The sequence below is a fragment of the Schistocerca cancellata genome, chromosome 3, assembly GCF_023864275.1.
Source record: "Schistocerca cancellata isolate TAMUIC-IGC-003103 chromosome 3, iqSchCanc2.1, whole genome shotgun sequence".
NCBI lineage: Eukaryota > Metazoa > Arthropoda > Insecta > Orthoptera > Acrididae > Schistocerca > Schistocerca cancellata.
Window position 1 is genome coordinate 456,534,389 of NC_064628.1, and position 21,752 is coordinate 456,556,140.

General features: G+C 44.2%; 1 protein-coding gene across 2 annotated transcripts in view; it reads right to left on the reverse strand.

Moving 5' to 3' along the window:
• Positions 1-21,752, reverse strand: part of LOC126175225 (phospholipid-transporting ATPase ABCA1-like) — a 455,526-nt gene that overhangs the window by 113,204 nt on the left and 320,570 nt on the right. For both annotated transcript variants that reach the window (XM_049921856.1, XM_049921857.1), the window contains exon 16: positions 21,413-21,525. In XM_049921856.1, the coding sequence (XP_049777813.1) occupies positions 21,413-21,525 (113 nt within the window). The remainder of the gene's footprint in view (positions 1-21,412; positions 21,526-21,752) is intronic.

Here is a 21,752-nt window from a genome sequence, read left to right on the forward strand (position 1 = left end):
CCAGAACTCAGGATCAGAAGAAACTTAACAAGCAGGACAGGAAAAAAAAAATGTTGATTGTTGGGACTGCATCAATCAAGATTTCAAAACTCAAATCTTGTCCAGTCTAGTCCCCAGCAATCACGCTTTCCTCCATCCCGTCTGGCAACCCAAGCTACTGGGCAACTTTTCCATAATTCTCCCCATTTCCTAAGCTTCAACAGTCCTTTCCCATCATCCCTCTTCCTTCCCCCTCGACCCTCTTGTCAGAGAAGTGAACCAATGGCTAAGAAAATTTCTTTAACTTACATATGTGATTTCTCCTGAGATATAACATGGCTGATTTGCATATGGCCCTGCCTTTTATCAGGTAGAAAATACTTGTGGGTTGACTGCAGCAGAGGGTGGTGGATGGGTGTATGAGACAGGTCTAGCACCTGGGAAAACCACAGGGCAATGATCCATGGGGTGCAGGACTAGGAGGTCAGGAGTGCTGGTCGGTGTCTGATAAACTGGTTTACTGGTGTCAAGGCAGCAAATAGCATGGAAGATTTGTTTGTGGGTGAGCTGGATAGGATATTGACTAAGTAAAAGCTCTAGTAAAATTATCGGTATATTTCAACAACTCTTGCTTTCCAATGAAGATTCAGCTTCCGTGGATGGTGATGCTGTAAGGAACAGACTTTTTAACATGGTACTGGTGACAGCTGTCAAAGTGGAGGTTCTGTTGGTGTTTGGTGCATTTGATATGGACAGATCCATTTATGGAGCCATCTCAAAGGTGGAGAGTGACACCTACGAAGTTGGCTTCATGAGCTGAAAAGGAACAGGTGAAGGGAGTTGGGGAATAGATGTTGAGGTTATAGAGGAAACAGCTAAGTTTGTCCTTGCTGTTTGTCCAGATCAGATGGGACTTCTCTCTCCACCACATCCTGCACATTCACAATTCCCCTGGTCCACACCTCCACTAACCTAGTCCACTGCCTCAACTTACCTTTTCCCTTCTCACTTCTGTCCAAATTACTCTTTCACTGAGTAGATCATAGACACACAAACAAACACACAAAATTCCAGCTTTCGCAACCAACGATTGCTTCGTCAGGAAAGAGGGAAGGAGAGGGAAAGACGAAAGGATGTGGGTTTTAAGGGAGAGGGTAAGGAGTCATTCCAATCCCGGGAGTGGAACCTTAGAGGGAAAAAAGGACAGGTATACACTCGCACACACACACACACATATCCATCCACACATACACAGACACAAGCAGACATTTGTAAAGGCAAAGAGTTTGGGCAGAGATGTCAGTCGAGGAGGAAGTACAGAGGCAAAGATGTTGTTGAATGACAGGTGAGGTATGAGCGGCGGCAACTTGAAATTAGCGGAGGTTGAGGCCTGGGGGGTAATGAGAAGAGAGGATATATTGAAGGGCAAGTTCCCATCTCCGGAGTTCTGACAGGTTGGTGTTAGTGAGAAGTATCCAGATAACCCAGACGGTGTAACACTGTGCCAAGATGTGCTGGCCTTGCACCAAGGCATGTTTAGCCACAGGGTGATCCTCATTACCAACAAACACTGTCTGCCTGTGTCCATTCATGCGAATGGACAGTTTGTTGCTGGTCATTCCCACATAGAAAGCTTCACAGTGTAGGCAGGTCAGTTGGTAAATCACGTGGGTGCTTTCACACGTGGCTCTGCCTTTGATCGTGTACACCTTCCAGGTTACAGGACTGGAGTAGGTGGTGGTGGGAGGGTGCATGGGACAGGTTTTACATCGGGGGCAGTTACAAGGGTAGGAGCCAGAGGGTAGGGAAGGTGGTTTGGGGATTTCATAGGGATGAACCAAGAGGTTATGAAGGTTAGGCGGACGGCAGAAAGACACTCTTGGTGGAGCGGGGAGGATTTCATGAAGGATGGATCTCATTTCAGGGCAGGATTTGAGGAAGTCATATCCCTGCTGGAGAGCCACATTCAGAGTCTGATCCAGTCCCGGAAAGTATCCTGTCACAAGTGGGGCACTTTTGGGGTTCTTCTGTGGGAGGTTCTGGGTTTGAGGGGATGAGGAAGTGGCTCCCATCCCGGGAGCGGAAAAACTTACCTTAGGGGGGGAAAAATGACATGTAAACACTCGCACACACACATATATTTTTCCCACGTGGAATGTTTCCCTATATATATGTACCCCTCTCCACCTCCCCTTCTCTCTCCCATACTTTTCTCCCTCTTCTTCTTATCTCTACCTTCCTCTCCCACCCCTCTTCCTCTTCCGTTACCTCTTTTTGCTCTACTCTCCGTACTCCTTTCGTCTTGTTGTGCGGCCATACAGTCATCTGTCCAAGGAGTTGCCTCTCTCCCACTAATGCCTCCTTGCATCCTTCCTTATCCCCTCTCCAACACCATCAGCTGAAGCAACTGCTTTCAATAATCAAGTATCAATAATCAGTCTCACGATGGCCACAGGTGAGAGAATTTGGGTGTCTGTGTGTGTACTTTTGCTTGAAAAAGAGTACGACCTTGAAAGCTAAAGTGAAACTTCTATGGTCATTAGCGACCAGCCCGTGACTTAAGACAGTAAAAAACCGAAATTGAAAACCAGCAGCAATGGGAACAAGGTCATAAAACTGGAGAAACTAAAAGTAGAAGGAATGCTTAAAAATCCACTACAGAAAGGGGGTGGTTGTCCCCAAAAAAAGCTTCAAATGACTGACGTCATTTCACTGTCACTAATAAACTGGAGAACGTGGTCGGCTGAGCGCGTGCCATCTGCTAAAATCGACAAATCGACGATAGATCAGGTGATAGCTGTAGACGGGAGCGTAATGGATTAAAATAGGGGCATTCAATTAAAAGGTGTCTTACCGTCCACAGCTGAGAGCAGTGGGGACAGAGTGGGGGAGGATCGCCGCTTAAAAGATGTCTATGGCTAAAAAGACAGTGCCCTATCCGGAGTCTAGCTAAAATTACCTCCTCCCGACGACGCGTTCGGGAGGAAGAGGTCCAAGCGCAAGGAAGGGCTTTCACTTCCTGCAATTTATTACGGGGAAGTGTTGACCAATGCGCATGCCATAAATGAGCAACTTTGCGACATAAACCGCTCCGTAGATCGGTGAAGGCAAGCGACTGAATAGCTGGCCGAGGAAGAGAGACTGCAGCCTTGGCCGCTATATCGGCCGCCTCATTCCCACAGATACCAGCATGTCCCGGGAGCCAGAGGAACGCCACCGAGACGCCCCCCAGGTGGAGCAAGCGCAGACAGTCCTGAATCCGGTGGACCAGAGGGTGCACAGGGTAAAGAGCTTGGAGGCTGAGGAGAGAGCTGAGAGAATCTGAGCAGATAACGTACTGTATCCGCTGATGGCGGCGGATGTAGTGGGCAGCCTGGAGAACAGCGTAAAGCTCCGCAGTATAAACCGAACACTGGTTGGGAAGCCGAAAGCGATTTGGGGTGTCGCCAACAATATAGGCACTCCCTACATCTAACGATGTTTTCGAGCCGTCGGTGTAAATAAATGTGGCGTCCGTCATTTGAGCACATAGAGCAGCAAATGCCCGACGATAAACAAGTGTAGGGGTACCATCCTTGGGAAATTGACAAAGGTCACGGAGCAGGCAGATCCAGGGACGGAGCCAAGGCGGTGCTGTACCCCAAGTTGTCAAGAAGGTTTTAGGAAAGCGGAAGGAAAGAGAATGGAGCAGTTGACTGAAGCGGACTCCCGGGGGTAGTAGGGAGGAGGAGCGGCCTGCATACCCTACATCAAAGGAGGCATCGAAAAAAAGGTCATGGGCTGGATTAGCAGGCATGGAAGACAGATGGCTAGCATAACGACTCAGGAGGACTGCTCGCCGATTGGACAGCAGAGGTTCAGCAGTCTCAGCATAAAGGCTTTCCACAGGGCTAGTGTAAAAAGCTCCAGACACTAAACGTAATCCACGGTGGTGGATAGAGTCGAGACGCCGAAGAATAGACGGCCGAGCAGAGGAGTAGACTATGCTTCCATAATCCAATTTCGAGTGCACTAAGGCGCGATAGAGGCGGAGAAGGACCACTCGGTCCGCTCCCCAGGAGGTACCATTCAGGACACGGAGGGTGTTAAGCGATCGCAGACAGCGAGCCGAAAGATAGGAAACGTGGGAGGACCAGCACAGTTTTCTGTCAAACATAAGACCCAAGAATTTAGCGACGTCTGAAAACAGAAGGTTGACAGGACCTAGATGTAAGGAGGGTGGAAGAAACTCCTTACGTCGCCAAAAATTGACACAAACGGTCTTACTGGGTGAGAAACGGAAGCCGGTTTCGATGCTCCACGAGTGGAGGCGATTGAGACATCCTTGAAGACGTCGTTCAAGAAGGCTGGTCCATTGAGAGCTGTAGTAGATCACAAAATCGTCCACAAAGAGGGAGCCCGAGACATCAGGAAGGAGACAATCCATAATTGGATTTATGGCGATGGCAAACAGTACAACACTCAGCACGGATCCCTGGGGTACCCTGTTTTCTTGGGAGAAAGTACGGGAGAGAGTAGTGTTCACCCGCACCCTAAAAGTGCGCTCTGCCATAAATTCGCGAAGAAAAAGGGGCAGCCGGCCTCGAAAGCCCCAAGAGAATAGTGTGCGGAGGATGCCTGTCCTCCAACAGGTATCGTATGCTCTCTCCAGATCAAAAAATATTGCTACCGTTTGGCGTTTCCGGAGAAAATTGTTCATGATATAAGTGTAGAGAGCAACAAGATGGTCAACTGCAGAACGATGCTTCCGAAATCCGCATTGGGCTGGTGTTGAAAGACTGCGGGATTCCAGCCACCAAGCTAAACGGTAATTCACCATACGCTCCAAAACCTTACAGACACTACTCGTGAGAGAAATGGGGCGATAGCTAGAGGGGAGATGTTTGTCCTTTCCAGGTTTCGGAACGGGAACGACAACAGCTTCCCGCCACCGTCTGGGAAAGGTACTGTCAGTCCAAATTTGATTATAAAGGCGAAGGAGGTAACGCAGACTATGGGTTGATAAATGCAGCAACATTTGGACATGGATACCATCCGGTCCTGGGGCGGAGGAGCGAGAAGAAGAGAGGGCATGTTGGAGTTCCCGCGTGGAGAAAACAGTATTGTAGCTTTCGTGATTTTGAGAGGAGAAAGCGAGATGTCGCACTTCCGCTGCACGTTTCTTCGGGAGAGACGCTGGCGTGTAATTTGAAGAGCTCGAAATCTCAGCAAAGTGCTGAGCCAACGAGTTAGAAATTGCGACGGGGTCCACTAAGGTATATGTCGGTAATATGTGTGACCTCGTCGTTGACGCTGGGAAAGCGACGGTCATCGAATGTCGCTAGAGATGAAAAAAGTGTCCAATCGGCTTGGGCAAATTTCCAGCGTCGCGAGCGCATATATGGCAGTGGAGGCTGCAGTCTAAGGACACATGGAAAGTGGTCACTCGAGTGTGTATCATCAAGGGCGAACCATTCGAAGCGCCGAGCTAGCGGAACAGTATCGACCGCAAGGTCCAAATGAGATAAATTTGTCGTGGAGGCAGACAAAAATGTGGGGACCCCAGTGTTGAGGCAAACTAGATCCGCTTGGTGGAAGACATCTAGCAATAGAGAGCCACGTGGACAAGGATGTGGAGATCCCCAAAGCGGGTGGTGGGCATTGAAGTCCCCAACCAGCAAATAGGGGGGTGGAAGCTGACCAAGAAGATGAAGGAGATCAGCTCGTGCCATTGGTGTGGATGATGGAATGTATACAGTACAAAGAGAGAACGTGTATCCAGAAAGGGAAAGACGGACGGCGACAGCTTGGAAGGAACTGTTTAAGGGGATTGGGTGATAATGGAGAGTATCATGGAGAAGAATCATGAGTCCTCCATGGGCTGGAGTGCCTTCAACAGAGGGGAGGTCATATCGGACGGACTGAAAATGAGGGAGAACAAAGCGGTCATGGGGACGCAGCTTTGTTTCCTGAAGACAGAAGATGACCGGCGAGTAGGATCGTAAGAGGACCGACAATTCATCCCGATTGGCTTGAATGCCGCAGATATTCCAGCGGATAATGGACATAGGGTGAACAGAAAATGGAGGAATGTGACCAAGGGTGCTGTCAACTCAATGACTGCTCAGAGCTTGCGACCGACAGCATGGAATGGCATTCAGCCGAAGGCAGAAGATCCTGATCCATAGGTTGGTCAGGAGCAGCCCCTGCCACCAGCGATCGGCCGGTTGACCGGCCACCAGCAGTGCGCCTCGGCGACACAGAAGACGGCCGAGGGCGATTTCCGCCAGGTGGTGCTGTAGATGGGACACGCCTTGGCGGAGAAGGAGAGGAACTGGGTTTCTTTGTAGCCTTCTTGGAAGTATGATGTTTAGATGAAGGAGGAACCGATGGTTGTGAAGTTGCGGTACGTAAAAACTCTTCACGAGTATGCTCTTTTTTCGAAGACTTGGTGTCTGACTTTTGGGCTCGAGATTTAGCAGAACCCTACGAAGGGTGAGCCATAGAGTGGGCAGGCGAAAGTGGTGAGGTTGAACGGGCGATCTTTGCGCTGGCCGATCTGACGACCGTGGTACTAAAGGTGAGGTCTCAAGTCTGCGTGGCCGCCTCCTTTGTTGGCCGAGGAGAAGCAAGGACAGTGCTGTATTTTCCTGTCTGAGGCACGGTGGGCTGTCGACTGGCGAATAATTTTCGAGCAGCAAAGGTCGACACCTTTTCCTTCACTCTTATTTCCTGGATGAGCTTTTCGTCCTTAAAAATGGGGCAATCTCGAGAGGAAGCAGGGTGGTCACCCATACAGTTGATGCAGCGAGGGGATGGAGGTGGACAAGCACCCTCATGGGCATCCTTGCCACACGTAACACATTTGGCCGGATTGGAACAGGACTGGCTGGTGTGATTGAACCGCTGACATCGATAGCAACGCGTAGGGTTTGGGATGTAAGGGCGAACGGAAATTATCTCATAGCCTGCTTTGATTTTCGATGGGAGTTGAACTTTGTCAAATGTCAAGAAGACAGTGCGGGTTGGAATGATGTTCGTGTCAACCCTTTTCATAACTCTATGAACAGCCGTTACGCCCTGGTCAGACAGGTAGTGCTGAATTTCTTCGTCAGACAATCCATCGAGGGAGCGTGTATAAACGACTCCACGCGAGGAATTTAAGGTACGGTGCGGTTCCACCCGGACAGGGAAGGTGTGGAGGAGAGAAGTACGCAGCAATTTTTGTGCCTGGAGGGCACTGTGTGTTTCTAACAACAGGGTGCCATTCCGTAATCTTGAACAAGACTTTACAGGACCTGCAATTGCGTCGACACCTTTCTGAATAATGAAAGGGTTGACCGTGGAGAAGTCGTGACCTTCGTCAGACCGAGAAACAACAAGGAACTGTGGCAACGATGGAAGAACCATCTGTGGCTGAGACTCAGTGAACTTACGTTTGTGAGCAGACATAGTGGAAGGTGAGGAAACCATTGCCGAAGAATCCCCCATGATTACCGGCATCTCCGATGGTGCGCTCTTCCCTTGTGGGGGCCCTCACTGAGGGCACACCCGCCTTAGGTGATTGTTCACACCTCAGGTCACACCTCCCGACAAACGGACGGAGGGACCAATCGGCACTTTCGGAAGGTATCAGCTCGGGTAATCACCCCTCCCTGGGCCTGGCCGTTACCAAGGGGTACGTACGTGTCCTACCTGTCTACCCGGGGCGGGGAATTACGCGTTACCCCGTCACCGGCTACGCAGGGATGTGCGTGGGTCGGCCTTCAGACACATACAGGGAGGAAAAAAGAGAAAGGGAAAGGAAAGAAGAGGGGGTCTCAAACGCCGCAGCGGAGAAAAGGGCAAAGAGAAGAGGGAAGGAAAAGAGAAGGACAGAGGAAGGACGAAGACTTGCAAGTATAGAACGCAAGGAATTTGTAACAGTTTAGAGCGTCCGTCTCCGGACGTAGGCACAAACCATACTCCCAGATGGGGAGAAAGGGAAGCAAAGAGCCAGAGGTTAGGGGAGGAGGGGCGAAGATGCGGGATGGGGAAGGATGAGGAAAGGGAAGGTATGCAGCCCGGAAAGGAAGGAAGGCCACATTAGCTCGGGGTCCCGTGCTCGCTACGCACGTATCCACAAAAGAGTTGTGGACCCCCTGGGGTGATGCTGTTTCCTGTGATGTCTCTCTGTGCTCCATGTGTTGTTCCACTGTAGATTAGTGGTTGCTTTCCCTTATTTCATATATTGCTCTATTCATGAGTATCCAACATTGTTATAAAAGGAATCTAAAAATCCTATTGGGAAACTGCAATGCCCTGTTGCGAAAAAAAAAGAAATATAAAGATGTAATTAGAAAATGGGGTCCACAGAACTTCACAAAGAAGAATGGCCAAATATTTTCAGAACTCTGCAGAGAACACAGTCTTGTATCTAAATCAACATACTTCAGGAAGAAGCCAAATGAGCTTAAAACATTGGAACACACAGACAGGATGAAGGGAGAATGGCAGCTAGACCATGTACATAAGGAAAGTTACAATGTTAAAGTATTAATAGTAGTAGACACAAGCTCAGGACATTACATAGTTAAAATCAAAATCAAATTCACTCTGTTGAAGCAGATGAATGGAAAAACCAATAAATGAAGGAAACACTCATGGTAGACATCAGAATGTGAAAAATCATATGAGGAAGCACAGTTAAAGCTTCAAATATACAAAACAGAGGAAAATGCCATGAACCTCAAAATGAAAGGAAAAAATCTGTACAATACATTAGCAAAGTCAAAAGAGGATTTCACAAAGGCGTAACAAATTCTATAGCAGAGAACTATCAAAAACCCAATTTCAGGAACTACTATGAAATCTTTAGGAAACAAGTACAACAGTATAAGCCCTCTCCACTAATAGTGAAATATGAAGATGGAAGAATGACACACACTAACAAAGAAAATGCTGAAATCATGCAAAAGCATTTAAAGGTGTGCCTCCAATAGCAAGTAACTCCTGCAAATAATTTTTGCAAGCACTTGCTGAGGTGTTTACATTAGAACAAAAACTAGTGGAAGTTTACTTCTACAACTGGCATGGGCAAGTTAATTTCAAGAACCTGGAAAATTGTTTCCACTAGATATACACAAGTGGAAGTTTACAGTGTCATGGTTAAAACTCAGTGCAGCCAACATCATCGTTGCATTATTATTATTATTATTATTATTATTATTATTATTATTATTATTATTAATGAAGGAAAATTTGTTAAGAAAAACAAAGTTGAGAAGAGAAAAAAATGAAGATGTGGATACAAAGATGTACGTAGGTTAATAAACACCACTGAATGGACAAAAATCAGAAGACTTTAATCAGATTAAAAACTACATGACAATTTTATATGCAAGTTTCAAAAATCTCTTGTCCATTTTACAATAAAATATTCAAAAATAGGACATAAAAATTCTGCAAGATCACCAAGAGGTCACCTGTTAATTATTTCCTAATTTTTGTAAATAATATTTATTACTTTGAATGCAACTGAAATGTATCCAAACACAATACACAAAAATTTTGTAATCTATCTGCATTACCAAGAGATTGCTTTTAATTACTCTTTCATTTTTACAAACACAACTTATTACAAACATTTACGTTTATGCTAAAATTTAAAGACATCCCTACTGTCATTCTTCTTCTCCTTCTCTTGAACCAAATTCATCAGTAAATTAATTTTGTAGTTTCTTGGTTGAGGGTGGTCAATTATTTATGTTTAGGGGTTCCAATGGTACATTTGTTTGTGTCAATCTGTCTTTGCGCCATTCTCCTTTTCAGCAATGACATTTTTGTACTGGCACTCAACATACAAAACTTCTACAAATTTGAGAAAAAGTCCCAACTGGCAAGCACTTGCAACAAGATGCAAGAAAATGTTAGTACTAACTCACAGAAGCTACTTCTACAAATTGATGAAACTTGCAGTAGTCAACTTTCTGGGTGTGACTCCACATCAAAGAACTTGCACAAGCAGCTTCTGCAGGTGACTCACAGAAGTTTCTTTACTAGTGGACACATGCCTTAGTAACTGAGGAACCCCAAAGAACTGTTACAAATCAACAGCAAACACTGCTGTAAGAAAGAAATAAAAGTACTCATAGGGGAAAACAATTACAAGGTATGTGGAAAAGATCACGTTTCTGTCAAAACGTGGAAATACTCATGTAACAGATTCATGAACTCCTTACATGACTAACAAAAATTTGGATAGCTGAATAATTCCCCAAAAATTGGATCATGGCCATCCACTCACTACACAAAAATGGGGATAAGAGCAATCTGAACAACTACAGAGGAATCTCTCTTAGAATTCACTCACAAGATTTTATCAAAGGTCCTATGTGGAAGAATCAAGGGACAACTAGAACAGGAGTTACACGAATACCAAAGAGGTTTCAGACCAAGGACAATCTGTACAGAGCAGTTCATTAATTTAAAATTAATTGTGGAATATTACAGGAAACAAAACAAACCTCGAGCATAACATTTGGTAACCTTCAGCATTAAAAATTCTATAAATCTAGGAATCAATCAAAAACTAGTTAAACTAACAGAATTTACCCTAACCACCATCAAATCAATTGTCAAGTTTAGAAGATAAATTTCTGGACCATTCCTCATAAAAACAAGCTTAAGACAGGGTGAGTGCCTATCACCATTACCATACAAATGGGCACTAGACTACATAATGAGAGAATTGTGCAACGTTAACCCACGGAATATAAGTATCGAAAGCACCAAAATTGATACAAGTTTAAACATCTTGGGATTTGCTGATGATCTTCCTCTCCAGCTGACAATGTTCAAACATCCAGACACCAACTGAAGTCACTGCAAGAAATTGCATGGAAAATCATTAGAGAGGAGGGGGGAGGGAGGGAGGGAGGGAGAGACTGTAAACTTTTCATCTACTTTGCAAGCAAAATTACAATCAAAAACCATTATCACAAACCACCTGGCTTAAACCTCTGCTAACCTGTCACGCACTGCCTTGTCTAAACTTTTCCCTTCTTTCTTCTGTCCACACCACATCTTCCCTTGTCCAGATCATGTACTGCCTTCTCACAACCTCCTCTTCCCCCCCCCCCCCCAAATATGAATATCCCCCCCCCCTCTCTCTCTCTCTCCCTCTCCCCCCCCCCCCCCCCTCTCTCTCTCTCTCTCTCTCTCTCTCTCTCTCTCTCTCTCTCTATCATTCAATAGTCCCCTTCCACACTCAACCCACACCCCTCTCTCTCCCTGGCCACACCCACCACCCACCACCTGACAACACCTCTCCCCCCCTGCCTTTACACTTTTATCACTCAACCCCCTCTCTCCCTGCCCTTACCCACTTACCACCCCACCCCTCTCTCTCTCTCTCTCTCTCCCCACATTTGCCCTCTTACCCTTCCCCCCCCCCCCACACCTCTCACCACCTGCCTTACCCCATTACTGTGCACCGCCCCTCTCCCCCCGCCCTTAGCCCCTTACCCCACGCTGCCTATCTCCCCCCTGCCCTTACCCACTCACCTAAATCCCCTCTTCTCCCTGTCCTTACCCACACACCCCCATCCTCTCTCTCCCCCGTCGTTACCCATTCATCCCCACCCCCTCGCTCTCCCTGCCATTATTCACTCAACCCCACTACCTCTCTCCCCTGCCCTTCCCCACTCAGCCCCCACCTGCTTTCTCTCCTTGCCCTTCTCCACTCACCCGCACTCTCTCTCTCTCTCTCTCTCTCTCTCTCTCTCTCTCCCCCTGACCTTACCCATCACCCCCAATCCCTCTCTCCCTGGAGATGACCATGAGTTGCAGGGATTCACAAGCTTGCTAACAGTGTCTCCCTCTCACCCCAACATCATAAACCCTGAGCACTGTCTAGCCTATGACACATCATTGTAGTCTATATGCCACTGAACTTGAACTGAAAATCGTTTGTGTTATCAGTAGCAGTAAAATATTTCTGTTAGTAGCTAGTTTTGTAACGGGAAAAAATGAAAGGTATTCACTTGATGAAGGCTATAAATTAAAACTAATAGCATGTGCTTAAGGATATGGAAACAGCACTGACTGGCGTTTGAACCCTCCACCAACAGAAAGGAACATTCAAAATTGGTGAACTAGTACAGAAGAACTGAAAAAAATGAAGACTAAATGTGCAAAAATAGGACTGAATGGCAAATGGCCAAAACTAGAAGGTGCTGTATTGAAATATATTCAAAGACACTGTCAAAATGGCATTAGAAATAGTACAAAAATGATTTAAATACATGCTTGTAGCCTAGCACTACAGGTGAACTTAACAGACTTTAAGGGTTGAGTTGGTTGGTGCTACAGGTTTATGAAGCATCATGGACTTAGCAAGCAAATCAAAACCAAAGTATCTTGGAAAATGCCACATGAGGGCAAAGAGAAAATATTATCTTTCCATTGTTTTATTATACTATATCGAAAGAAAACCAGTGTGGAACTAAGCTGAATAGCAAACATGGACAAAACTACTCTGATATTTGGTGTGCTAAGTAACAGAGCTGTTGCCATGAAAGGTGCTAAAACTGTAACTATAAAAAACAAACAAGTGGACATGAAAAAATGCATTACACTGTTGTCCTTTCATGTTGTGTTGACAGTGCCAAACTTCATCCAATGATCATTTTCAAGCACAAAACAATGCCAAAACAGTCTGAAATACCAACAGGTGGTAGTGTTCATGTACATGACAAGGGTTGGATAGATGTGGCTGGTATAAAATTACAGATTAACAGAATGTGGGAGAGAAGGAAAGGTTCTTTGAAGAAGAGTTCTCTACTTGTACTATATCAGTTCAGTAGCCATTTGAAAAATTCTGTGAAAGAGAAATTAAGACACAGAAATACAGAGCTTGTTGTTAATCTGGGAGGACTTACTTCACAACTGCAACTTCTTGATGTCTCAGTAAGTAAACCGTTAAAGTGAACATGAGAGAGGGATGGAACAAATGGATGATGGATGAAACACAACATGAATTCAGCTGAAGGGAGCTTTAAAATGACCTACAACCAATCAAACAGGTGCATCATTGGATAAAACACACTTGGCCTAGAGCGAGAGAAGACATTATTGTTAAATTTTGAAGCAGTGCAACTTAAGTAATGCTCTTGATGGTAATGAAGACCATATTATATATGATGAGGACATTGATGACAACAAAGAGGAGGAGGAGGAGGAGGATTTACTGGGACTTTAAAGGTCAGTCTGGTTTTATAAACTAAGAGTTTTATTTTAGTTTCACTTTGCAATACAATCTAATGGCCAATGGCATTGCCGCAGTGGTAATATCAATTCCCATAAAATCACCGAAGTTAAGTGCTGTCAAAAATTTTTGTGCCAAAATTTGACTCCTAATGGAACAATCTAATGAATGGGAAAATTAAGATAATTAACAAAGAGGGCGATGACATTGTACTGAGTTGGCTCGGTGCTTGGGATACTAATATTGTTGATGTTAAGGGAGTGACATGGAAGTATCAGCTCTAACATCATGTGGAACTGTTGAATCTTAAGTAGCTGAAGTGCCAGATGGAATGAATGTGGGCTGCACCAAAGTAAGTATGTGGATAGCAAAACGTGTGATTTAAGTCCAGTACTATCTACCCCACTGGATGATAATAGGTGATGTTTAGAGGTCATGGACCCTGGCCCAGATGTACAGGGAAATGCGTATACCACTGATTTTTGTGCAGTACAGAGTGGAACTGTAGATGATGATGATGATGATGATGATGACGATGATGATGATGACGATGATGATAATGTAGATACCACAGGGAATTTATAGTTGATATTGCAGATACTGTGGAAGGAATAGTATGTAGACACACACACACACACACACACACACACACACACACACAAACAGCATTGTGCCACAAGGTACCAGGAAGTTGCTTTGCATGGGCAGGAGTACCTGACAGCTGAGCATTTTGGGGCAAATCCAGTCCGTGATTAGCAACAGAGTGAGAAAGTGTCTGTTGATATATTCTGGGTGGTAGTACCATATGAGTTCATATGTGAGGACAGATTTGGGAATACACTTTCTAAGAAAGCATAAGGGGAACCGTTGTTGCAATGGCAAAGTAACAAACAATGTTCCTAAATAACTGGTTAAAAAACCACCAGACAGAAAAAAAAGAAGCTCAGCATAATAGTTTAATGGAGTCTGTTCATATGCTTTGAAGGATGATTTGTCAGGGATAATTTATGGAGGGAAAGAGTTCAGCTGGATTATTCCTAGTTTCCAAGTGAATGATAATTGTTGTAAGCATGGCTACTCGCTATTTTAATAGGAGTAATGTTATGAAACGTATTCCCTACTATTTACAATGACGCAAATAACTACTGCACAGGGCATGGGCCCACAGTTAGGGTTAAGCGACAAGACAAGAGATGTAATAGTGGCATAGCTAAGTGTAAGAGGACAATAACAGTTTTAAGTTGTGTCTTAAAAGCTTTCATGAAACTACTAACTGTAAAGGAAGACTTAGTCAATTGTGGAGAATGTAAGAAAAGTCAAGCACAAGAGTTTAATCAGTAGAGAAAATTCATAGCCTTTAACCTTGCAGCTCAAGCTGCCTAGTATTTAAAGGAGAAACCTGTAAAATATTGTACATTGTGTCCATGCATGTTGAGTTCTGTTGCAGACCAGCCTGAGGTAAACAACCAGGGGCTTCTTTATCTGAAGAGCATTTTTGGGCATTACCAATGAAACTACCTGCACTAGGTACAGCAGTAGAAGGCAGTCGGAGGACGCATGTTTCCTACAGCATCAGGGACTTTTCAGACAGTACGAGATAAATTAGGCCAGGCATTGTAAACCTGCAACCACACTGGTAAAAATGAACTCGTGCAGTGTGAGGCAAGCTGTTGCCACATGCTCAGAATAAGGATTTGTTGTACAGAGTGTGGCTGGAAGCAGCCAGATGGCACAACCGGTAGGCTGGGTAAGAGTATAAATGAACATTTATATGAGCCAAGGCATCAGCAGCCCAGCAGTGCCAACAGAGATGGGAAAGTCACACTCGATGACTGGGCACCCTTGGGTAGCGTGCAGCTGCTACTATTTCAGACTTCCACTGCCACACCTTCTGCTAGTGCCAAGTCCTCGACCTTCAACTTCATACTTGTCTTTTGGTGGGCTGTCACCTGGCCAACTTCTGGCAGTTGCCTGACTCCTGCCCTGGAGGGCAGCAACTCTAGATCCACACAGTTCCTATTCCCATCCTTCTGTCCTAGGTGCCTTGGCAGTCACTTGCAGGGGTGAGCTCTACTGTCAGAGTCTAGCATCCCCTGGAAGAAACACTGGAGCATACAGCACTAGAGGCTCTGTTCATAGGTGGCCATGTCGCAGTAATGAGGCCACATGCCACTGTGTAAGACACTGCAGTCAGCATGGGGGGGGTTGGGGGAGCTTATGTGGCTTATGTCACAGTGCAGTAACTGTCAGATTGCAGTAACATTACCAGATGCCAAGTTTGTTTTGTTTGCCAATGATACAAATGTTGCAATAAATAGCAAATCAAGTGCAGTCTTAGGAAGAACGGCTAATAAAAAATTTGTGGACATTAATCACTGGTTCCTAGCCACTTCTTTGTCACTAAACATTGAAAAAACACACTAGATGCAGTTCAGAACTTGTAAGGCGTGTCCCACGAGTATATGCCTAACGTATGATGACAAGCATATAGAAGAAATTAAATTCTTGGGATTACAACTTGATAATAAATTCAACTGGGAGGAGCACTCCACAGAACTGCTGAAGCATCTTAACAAATCTCTATTTGCAATGCGAATTGTCAGACATAGGGGATATAAAAATGAAAATGCTGGCATACTATGCTTACTTTCACTCCACAATGTCATATGGGATTACTTTTTGGGGTAATTCATCAAGCCAAGCTACAGTTTTCTGGGCCCAAAAATATGCAATAAGAGTTACATGTGGTGTGAACTCAAGAACATCCTGCAGAGGCCTGTTTAGGGAATTAGGGATAGTAACTACTGCTTCCCAATATATTTATTCCTTAATGACATTTGTCGTTAAAAATATATCACTTTTTCAAACCAACAGCTCAGTTCATGGAATCAATGCTAGAAATAAGAATAATCTTCACAAGGATTTAAAGTCATTTACTCTTATACAAAAGGGTGTGCATTATTCAGGAATTCACATTTTCAATAACTTTACGGCAGCCATAAAAAGCCTAACAACCAATCAAATTCATTTTAAGAGAAGCCTAAAGGATTTATTGGTGGCCAGCTCCTTCTACTCCACTGACGAATTTCTCAGCAGAACCAACTGATTTTTTTGTGTGACATCTGCACAATTTCAGTGCACTAATGTGTTCATTCTAAGTAAGTACTGTAGTAGTTGTATTGTATGGTTATTACCTTATAAACAAATAAAAAATTTAGATTTTAAATTAAGTGCATTAATGCTATATTAGTAAATGAGTTTTGTAAAATGGTCCTTTGATATATTGTTCATTTAAAAATAAATAAATAAATAAAAATTATGATCATTCCACTTGGGACCTGTGGAAGGTATATTAACGTATTTGTTTTAGTTGTAAATATTTGTCATGTATTATTGTTTTTCTGACATGTTCTACATCCTGGAGGACCTCCTCACTATGGATCAACTGGAATGAAAGTAAATCTAACCTAATCTAATCTTCCATCATATGCTGCCTATCCACATGCTGAATGGAGCACACCACTGTCTCCACCAAGACACTGCCATTGTAGACAAATGAGTGTTAATAAAATGTTTTAACTTTTTGATGTTGTCAGTCCGAACTATCAACAGCCTGTTTCCACAACCTCCACGCACTGCCATGACCCGACTCCACAAAAAGTTGCCCTACATTTCTGGACCACTTCAGTGTTGTTCCATAAAAACACGGGAGAACTGCCGGATATCAGTAACTTCCTGCCACGATATTTCGGCGCAGAGTCTTCTGGCCATCTTCAGGTGAATGTCATTGTAGTAGTACTGGCGAGTACGCGCTGAGCTCCGCTATTTAAAGCCTTCTGAGGTGACATTGCGCATGCGCTGCTCAGCGTCGCGATCATAATGGCTCCGTGCGCTGCGCCTCGCGCCCTCCACTGTGAAAGCCTGGCGTATCGGTGTCAGGTCGATTTCCATCTTTATGCAGATAACTACGTCGACTACCAAGTTTCTCTGTAACAGGATTCCAAGCAGAGTTCAGCTGATAACCGCTATCTCGATTGATGAGAGTCTCGTTGTTGGACAATGTTATTTCCACAGATTCATTGATAATTGAGCTCCAAAAGTTTGATGTATGGGCCAAAATTTTTGTGTCGTCGTAATTCATGGAATGATCTGTGGAAATACAATGTTCGACGATTGCGGACTTGGTGGGTTGGAGAAGGTGAGTATGCCGTTGGTGTTCCACAATGCGTTCCTGCACAGTTCGTGTTGTTTGCCCTATATACGATTTGCCGCATTCACACGGAATTTTGTAAACACCTGGTTTACGCAGGCCCAGGTCGTCTTTAATGGATCCCACCAGTGATGAAATTTTGGAAGGAGGGCGAAAGATGACTCTCACTTGATACTTTCTCAATATTCTGCCTACCTGTGAAGAAATATTCCCAATAAATGGTAGATAAACAGTCGACCTGAAGGCCTCTTCCTCTTCGTTGTTCCGTCGTTTGTAGGTCTTCATCACTCTGTTCACTTGCCTAGATGAAAAGCCATTCTTCAAAAATACTTTTTGCAGGTGTTCCAGTTCCGCTTGAAGACCGTCGGCGTCAGAGATAGTATGGGCACGGTGGACCAAGGTTTTGAGAACGCCCATTGTTTGTGCTGGATGGTGGCAACTAGTAGCTTGTAGATACAGGTCTGTATGAGTGGGCTTTCTGTACACCGAGTGACCAAGTGTGCCGTCACTCTTCCATCGCACCAAGACGTCTAAAAATGGCAGACAACCATCTCTCTCTATCTCCATGGTAAACTTTATGTTTTCATGTATGGAGTTCATGTGATGTAAAAATTCTTGGGGACGGTCCAGACCATGAGGCCACACTATAAAAGTGTCGTCAACGTACCGCCAAAATACTGTCGGTTTAAAAGGGGCAGAGTCGAGTGCTCTCTCCTCAAAATCCTCCATAAAAAGATTGGCCGCCAGGGGAGACAAAGGACTCCCCATGGCGACACCATCAGATTGTTCGTAAAATTCGTTGTTAAATATATAATATGTAGAGGAGAGAGTGTGCTCAAACAACGCTGTAATGTCTGCACCAAACATATTGCCAATGAGGTGTAGTGAGTCCACCAGAGGCACCTTTGTGAACAGTGAAACCACATCAAAACTGACCAATAAATCACTGCTTTGCAGTTGTAGTGACTGAAGTCGACTGATAAAATCACCAGAATTCTTTATGTGATGTGCACACTTGCCTATCATTGGTTTGAGCAAAGATGCCAAGAATTTTGCTAGGTCGTAGGTGGCTGCTCCACTGTTACTCACAATTGGACATAATGGCACATTTTCCTTGTGGATCTTAGGCAGTCCATATAGCCTAGGTGGAATTGAACTGTTTGGTTTCAGTCTCTTGATGGCCTCCTTCGGTAGAGAACTATTTGATAAAAGTTCTGCAGTTTTTCACACTACTCGGCTCGTGGGATCCTTATCGATTTTGCGATACGTTGAATCACATAATAAAACATTGATCTTATTAATATAGTCATCCCTTGGTATGAGGACAGTAGCATTTCCTTTGTCAGATTTTAAGACTACTGTATCCACATCTGCTTGTAAGTTACGGAAGGCTATCCTCTCCATGGTGCACCCCTGGTCAATACACGGCAAGACTCTCGACGAACTTCCTCCGCTTCATCTGTATCAAGACGGCGTACAGCTTCTTCGATGGTACTGATGAAATCCACTAGTAGCGATGAAACAGGTGTGGGAGCAAAATTCAGTCCTTTTGCTAGCACAGACACAGTCGCGTCATCTAAAGTTTTCTCTGTCAAATTAACAACAGATCGTTGAGTTGGAACTTCCTGCTGCATCTGTTTAGAAAGTCTGTCAATCTTGGCAGTTTGCCTCGTCATAGCTTTATCATGGCTCCAGTTTGCTTTAGCCCATGTCACAGCATCCACCCAGTCCCAGTTCAGCTGAGCAGCGCATGCGCAATGTCACCTCAGAAGGCTCTAAATAGCAGAGCTCAGCGCGTACTTGCCAGTACTACTACAGTGGCATTCACCTGCAGATGGCCAGAAGACTCTGCGCCGAAATATCATGGCAGGAAGTTACTGATATCCGGCAGTTCTCCTGTGTTTTTATGGAACAATCAGTACGCTGGGAAAGCTTTAAACATCACACTTTAGTGTTGTTTGTGTGAATGTATTTTTGCCAGAAGAAGAGCATGAGCTCAAAAGCTAAACTGAATACTATTTTCTGTTACATGCATCCATGTGCCAGACATCAGTCCGCTACTGGTGAGTGGTTGCTCTTCTCTTATTTTACATATCTTTCCATCCAGGAATTTCCATTATTGTCATGTCTTAAGCCTGTGTCACACAGAATAAATTTTGTTATAAATTACAGCTTACATGTAGGCACCGCTGACTGTTATGCTACTTGCCTGCAAGGAGCTTTCCAGGTTTTTTCGGTGATAGTTCCGATACTACCACCCTTTTAATATTTTCTGAATGCTACCCGTGCAGGCCAACAAAGAGTCTTGCTAGGATGGAACATCACAACATGCAAGGTGGGCCCCATCACAAGTGTCACCGCAGTAGGGAGGTGCTCAGGTGGAAATTAATATCAAAGCGTCAGTTAACTCCACAGAACAGAAATAAAGCAGTATTGCTTGAATAGATGCATATATGGAAGAGTAGTGTTTAGATGCTGAGAAAGCAGCCACCCCTCAGCCAGGTAGCCTATACAGTGATGTGCACCATCTAGCAAACGTACAGCGATGTTTACTGCATGTAACACTGGCTTCACAATAACTGTGTGTGTGTTATATGCATTTTCATATTGTACTTCACCATTTTGAAAGAATAATATAATGGCTTGCATTCTAATTGGTGGAATATGGCGGTGGTTTTAAAAGGTCTCGGAATCACCATGAGAGGTCAGCACTAGTGCAACGAGTTGTCCAAGTGATATTTACTGGACTGTTGCCTGTAAACATGTGCCACGTCAGTGCTCTTGGAAGAGAGCTGTGGCAATTGGGGGGGGGGGGGGGGGGGGGAATTCAAGCAGTGACTAAGTACTTTGCAAAGAATGGTATGAAAGCAAAGTACATTCATGCAGATTCTCAGAATACACGGGAGGACTCTGCTCCTTCATATTCAGCTGTTGCCAAGTGGACAAATGAATTTAAATTTGGTCTGGAGAGCTTAGATGATGATCCACACAGTGATTGGCCAAGACGTGTCACTACTCCAGAAATCATTGCAAAGTGCACAAAATGGTCATGGAGGATCACCAGATGTCATCTGAAAGGGTATGTCAGATTTTAACTGAATAATTAGAAATGTAAAAAAATTATCTGCAAGATGGGTGCTGCGACTCTTGATGGTGGATCAAAAACGCACGAGAATGGACATATCAGAACAATGTTTGGCCCGTTTTAGGAGAAAAGAATAATATTTTTGCACCAGCTTGTGACCACAGATGAAACTTGTGTGCACTACTATGCCCCACAGATAAAACAACAGTTGAAGCAGTGGAAACATGCCACCAAAGAAAGCAAAGACAATTTCATCTGTGGGAAAGGTCATGGCATCAGTGTTCTGGGCTGCAAAGGGGATTCTGTTTGCAGATTATCTCCTCACTGGGCAAACAATTACTGGAGAATACTATGATAACCAACTGGACAAATTGCAACAAAAGATACACGAGAAAAGGCCAGGTTTAGCAAGGAAGAAAGTCATCTTCCATCAGAACAATGTGCGCCCACACACACGAGCCTTCGCCATGGAAAAGTTACATGAACTAAGGTATGAATTGTTGCCACACCCGCCTTATGCACCTGATGTGGCTCCATCTGACTTCCATCTCTTCCCAAAACTGAAAATGTTTCTTTGTGGACAAAGATTCACTTCAAACGAAGAAATGATAGCCGGAGTTGACAATTATTTTGCAGGCCTGGAGGAAACTTTTTTTGAGATGGGATCAAGGCACTGGAACATCGTTGGACCAAGTACATTAATCTACAATGAGTCTACACTGAAAAATAAGAAAAGTTTCAGTGTTGTAAGTACCTTTTTTTTAATTCCATTCTGATAACTTTTCCAACCACCTTCATATTTAAAAAGACAATGATTTCAATTCAGTCTACAAATATATCAACAATAATAAAAAAAGGAACAGCAATAAAAATCTGCTTTTGTACAAGGATTTGTTATACATATTAGTATTACCTTTGAAAGATGTGTAAACCAATTTCTGTATGTGAACAGAATATTGTTTACAAGAAGTGCTGGAAACTGCCTGAGTATCAGCTTCAACCCACTGACCCGAGACCTGGTTAGTGCTGTTTGAAAAGAACAGAAATATCTTAACAAATAGGATAAATGTCATCATGAAGGTCACAAATAATATTAATATTACCCAGGACATATGAGATTGCTGATACGGTACAATGGTGTGATATTCAGGTGATACTTACAGGAATTGTGATAAACTGACTCAATTATGTACAGTTTAGAGAGTGATTTCATTTCTTATAAATAAGGAGTCTGAATGGCATATATCAAACAG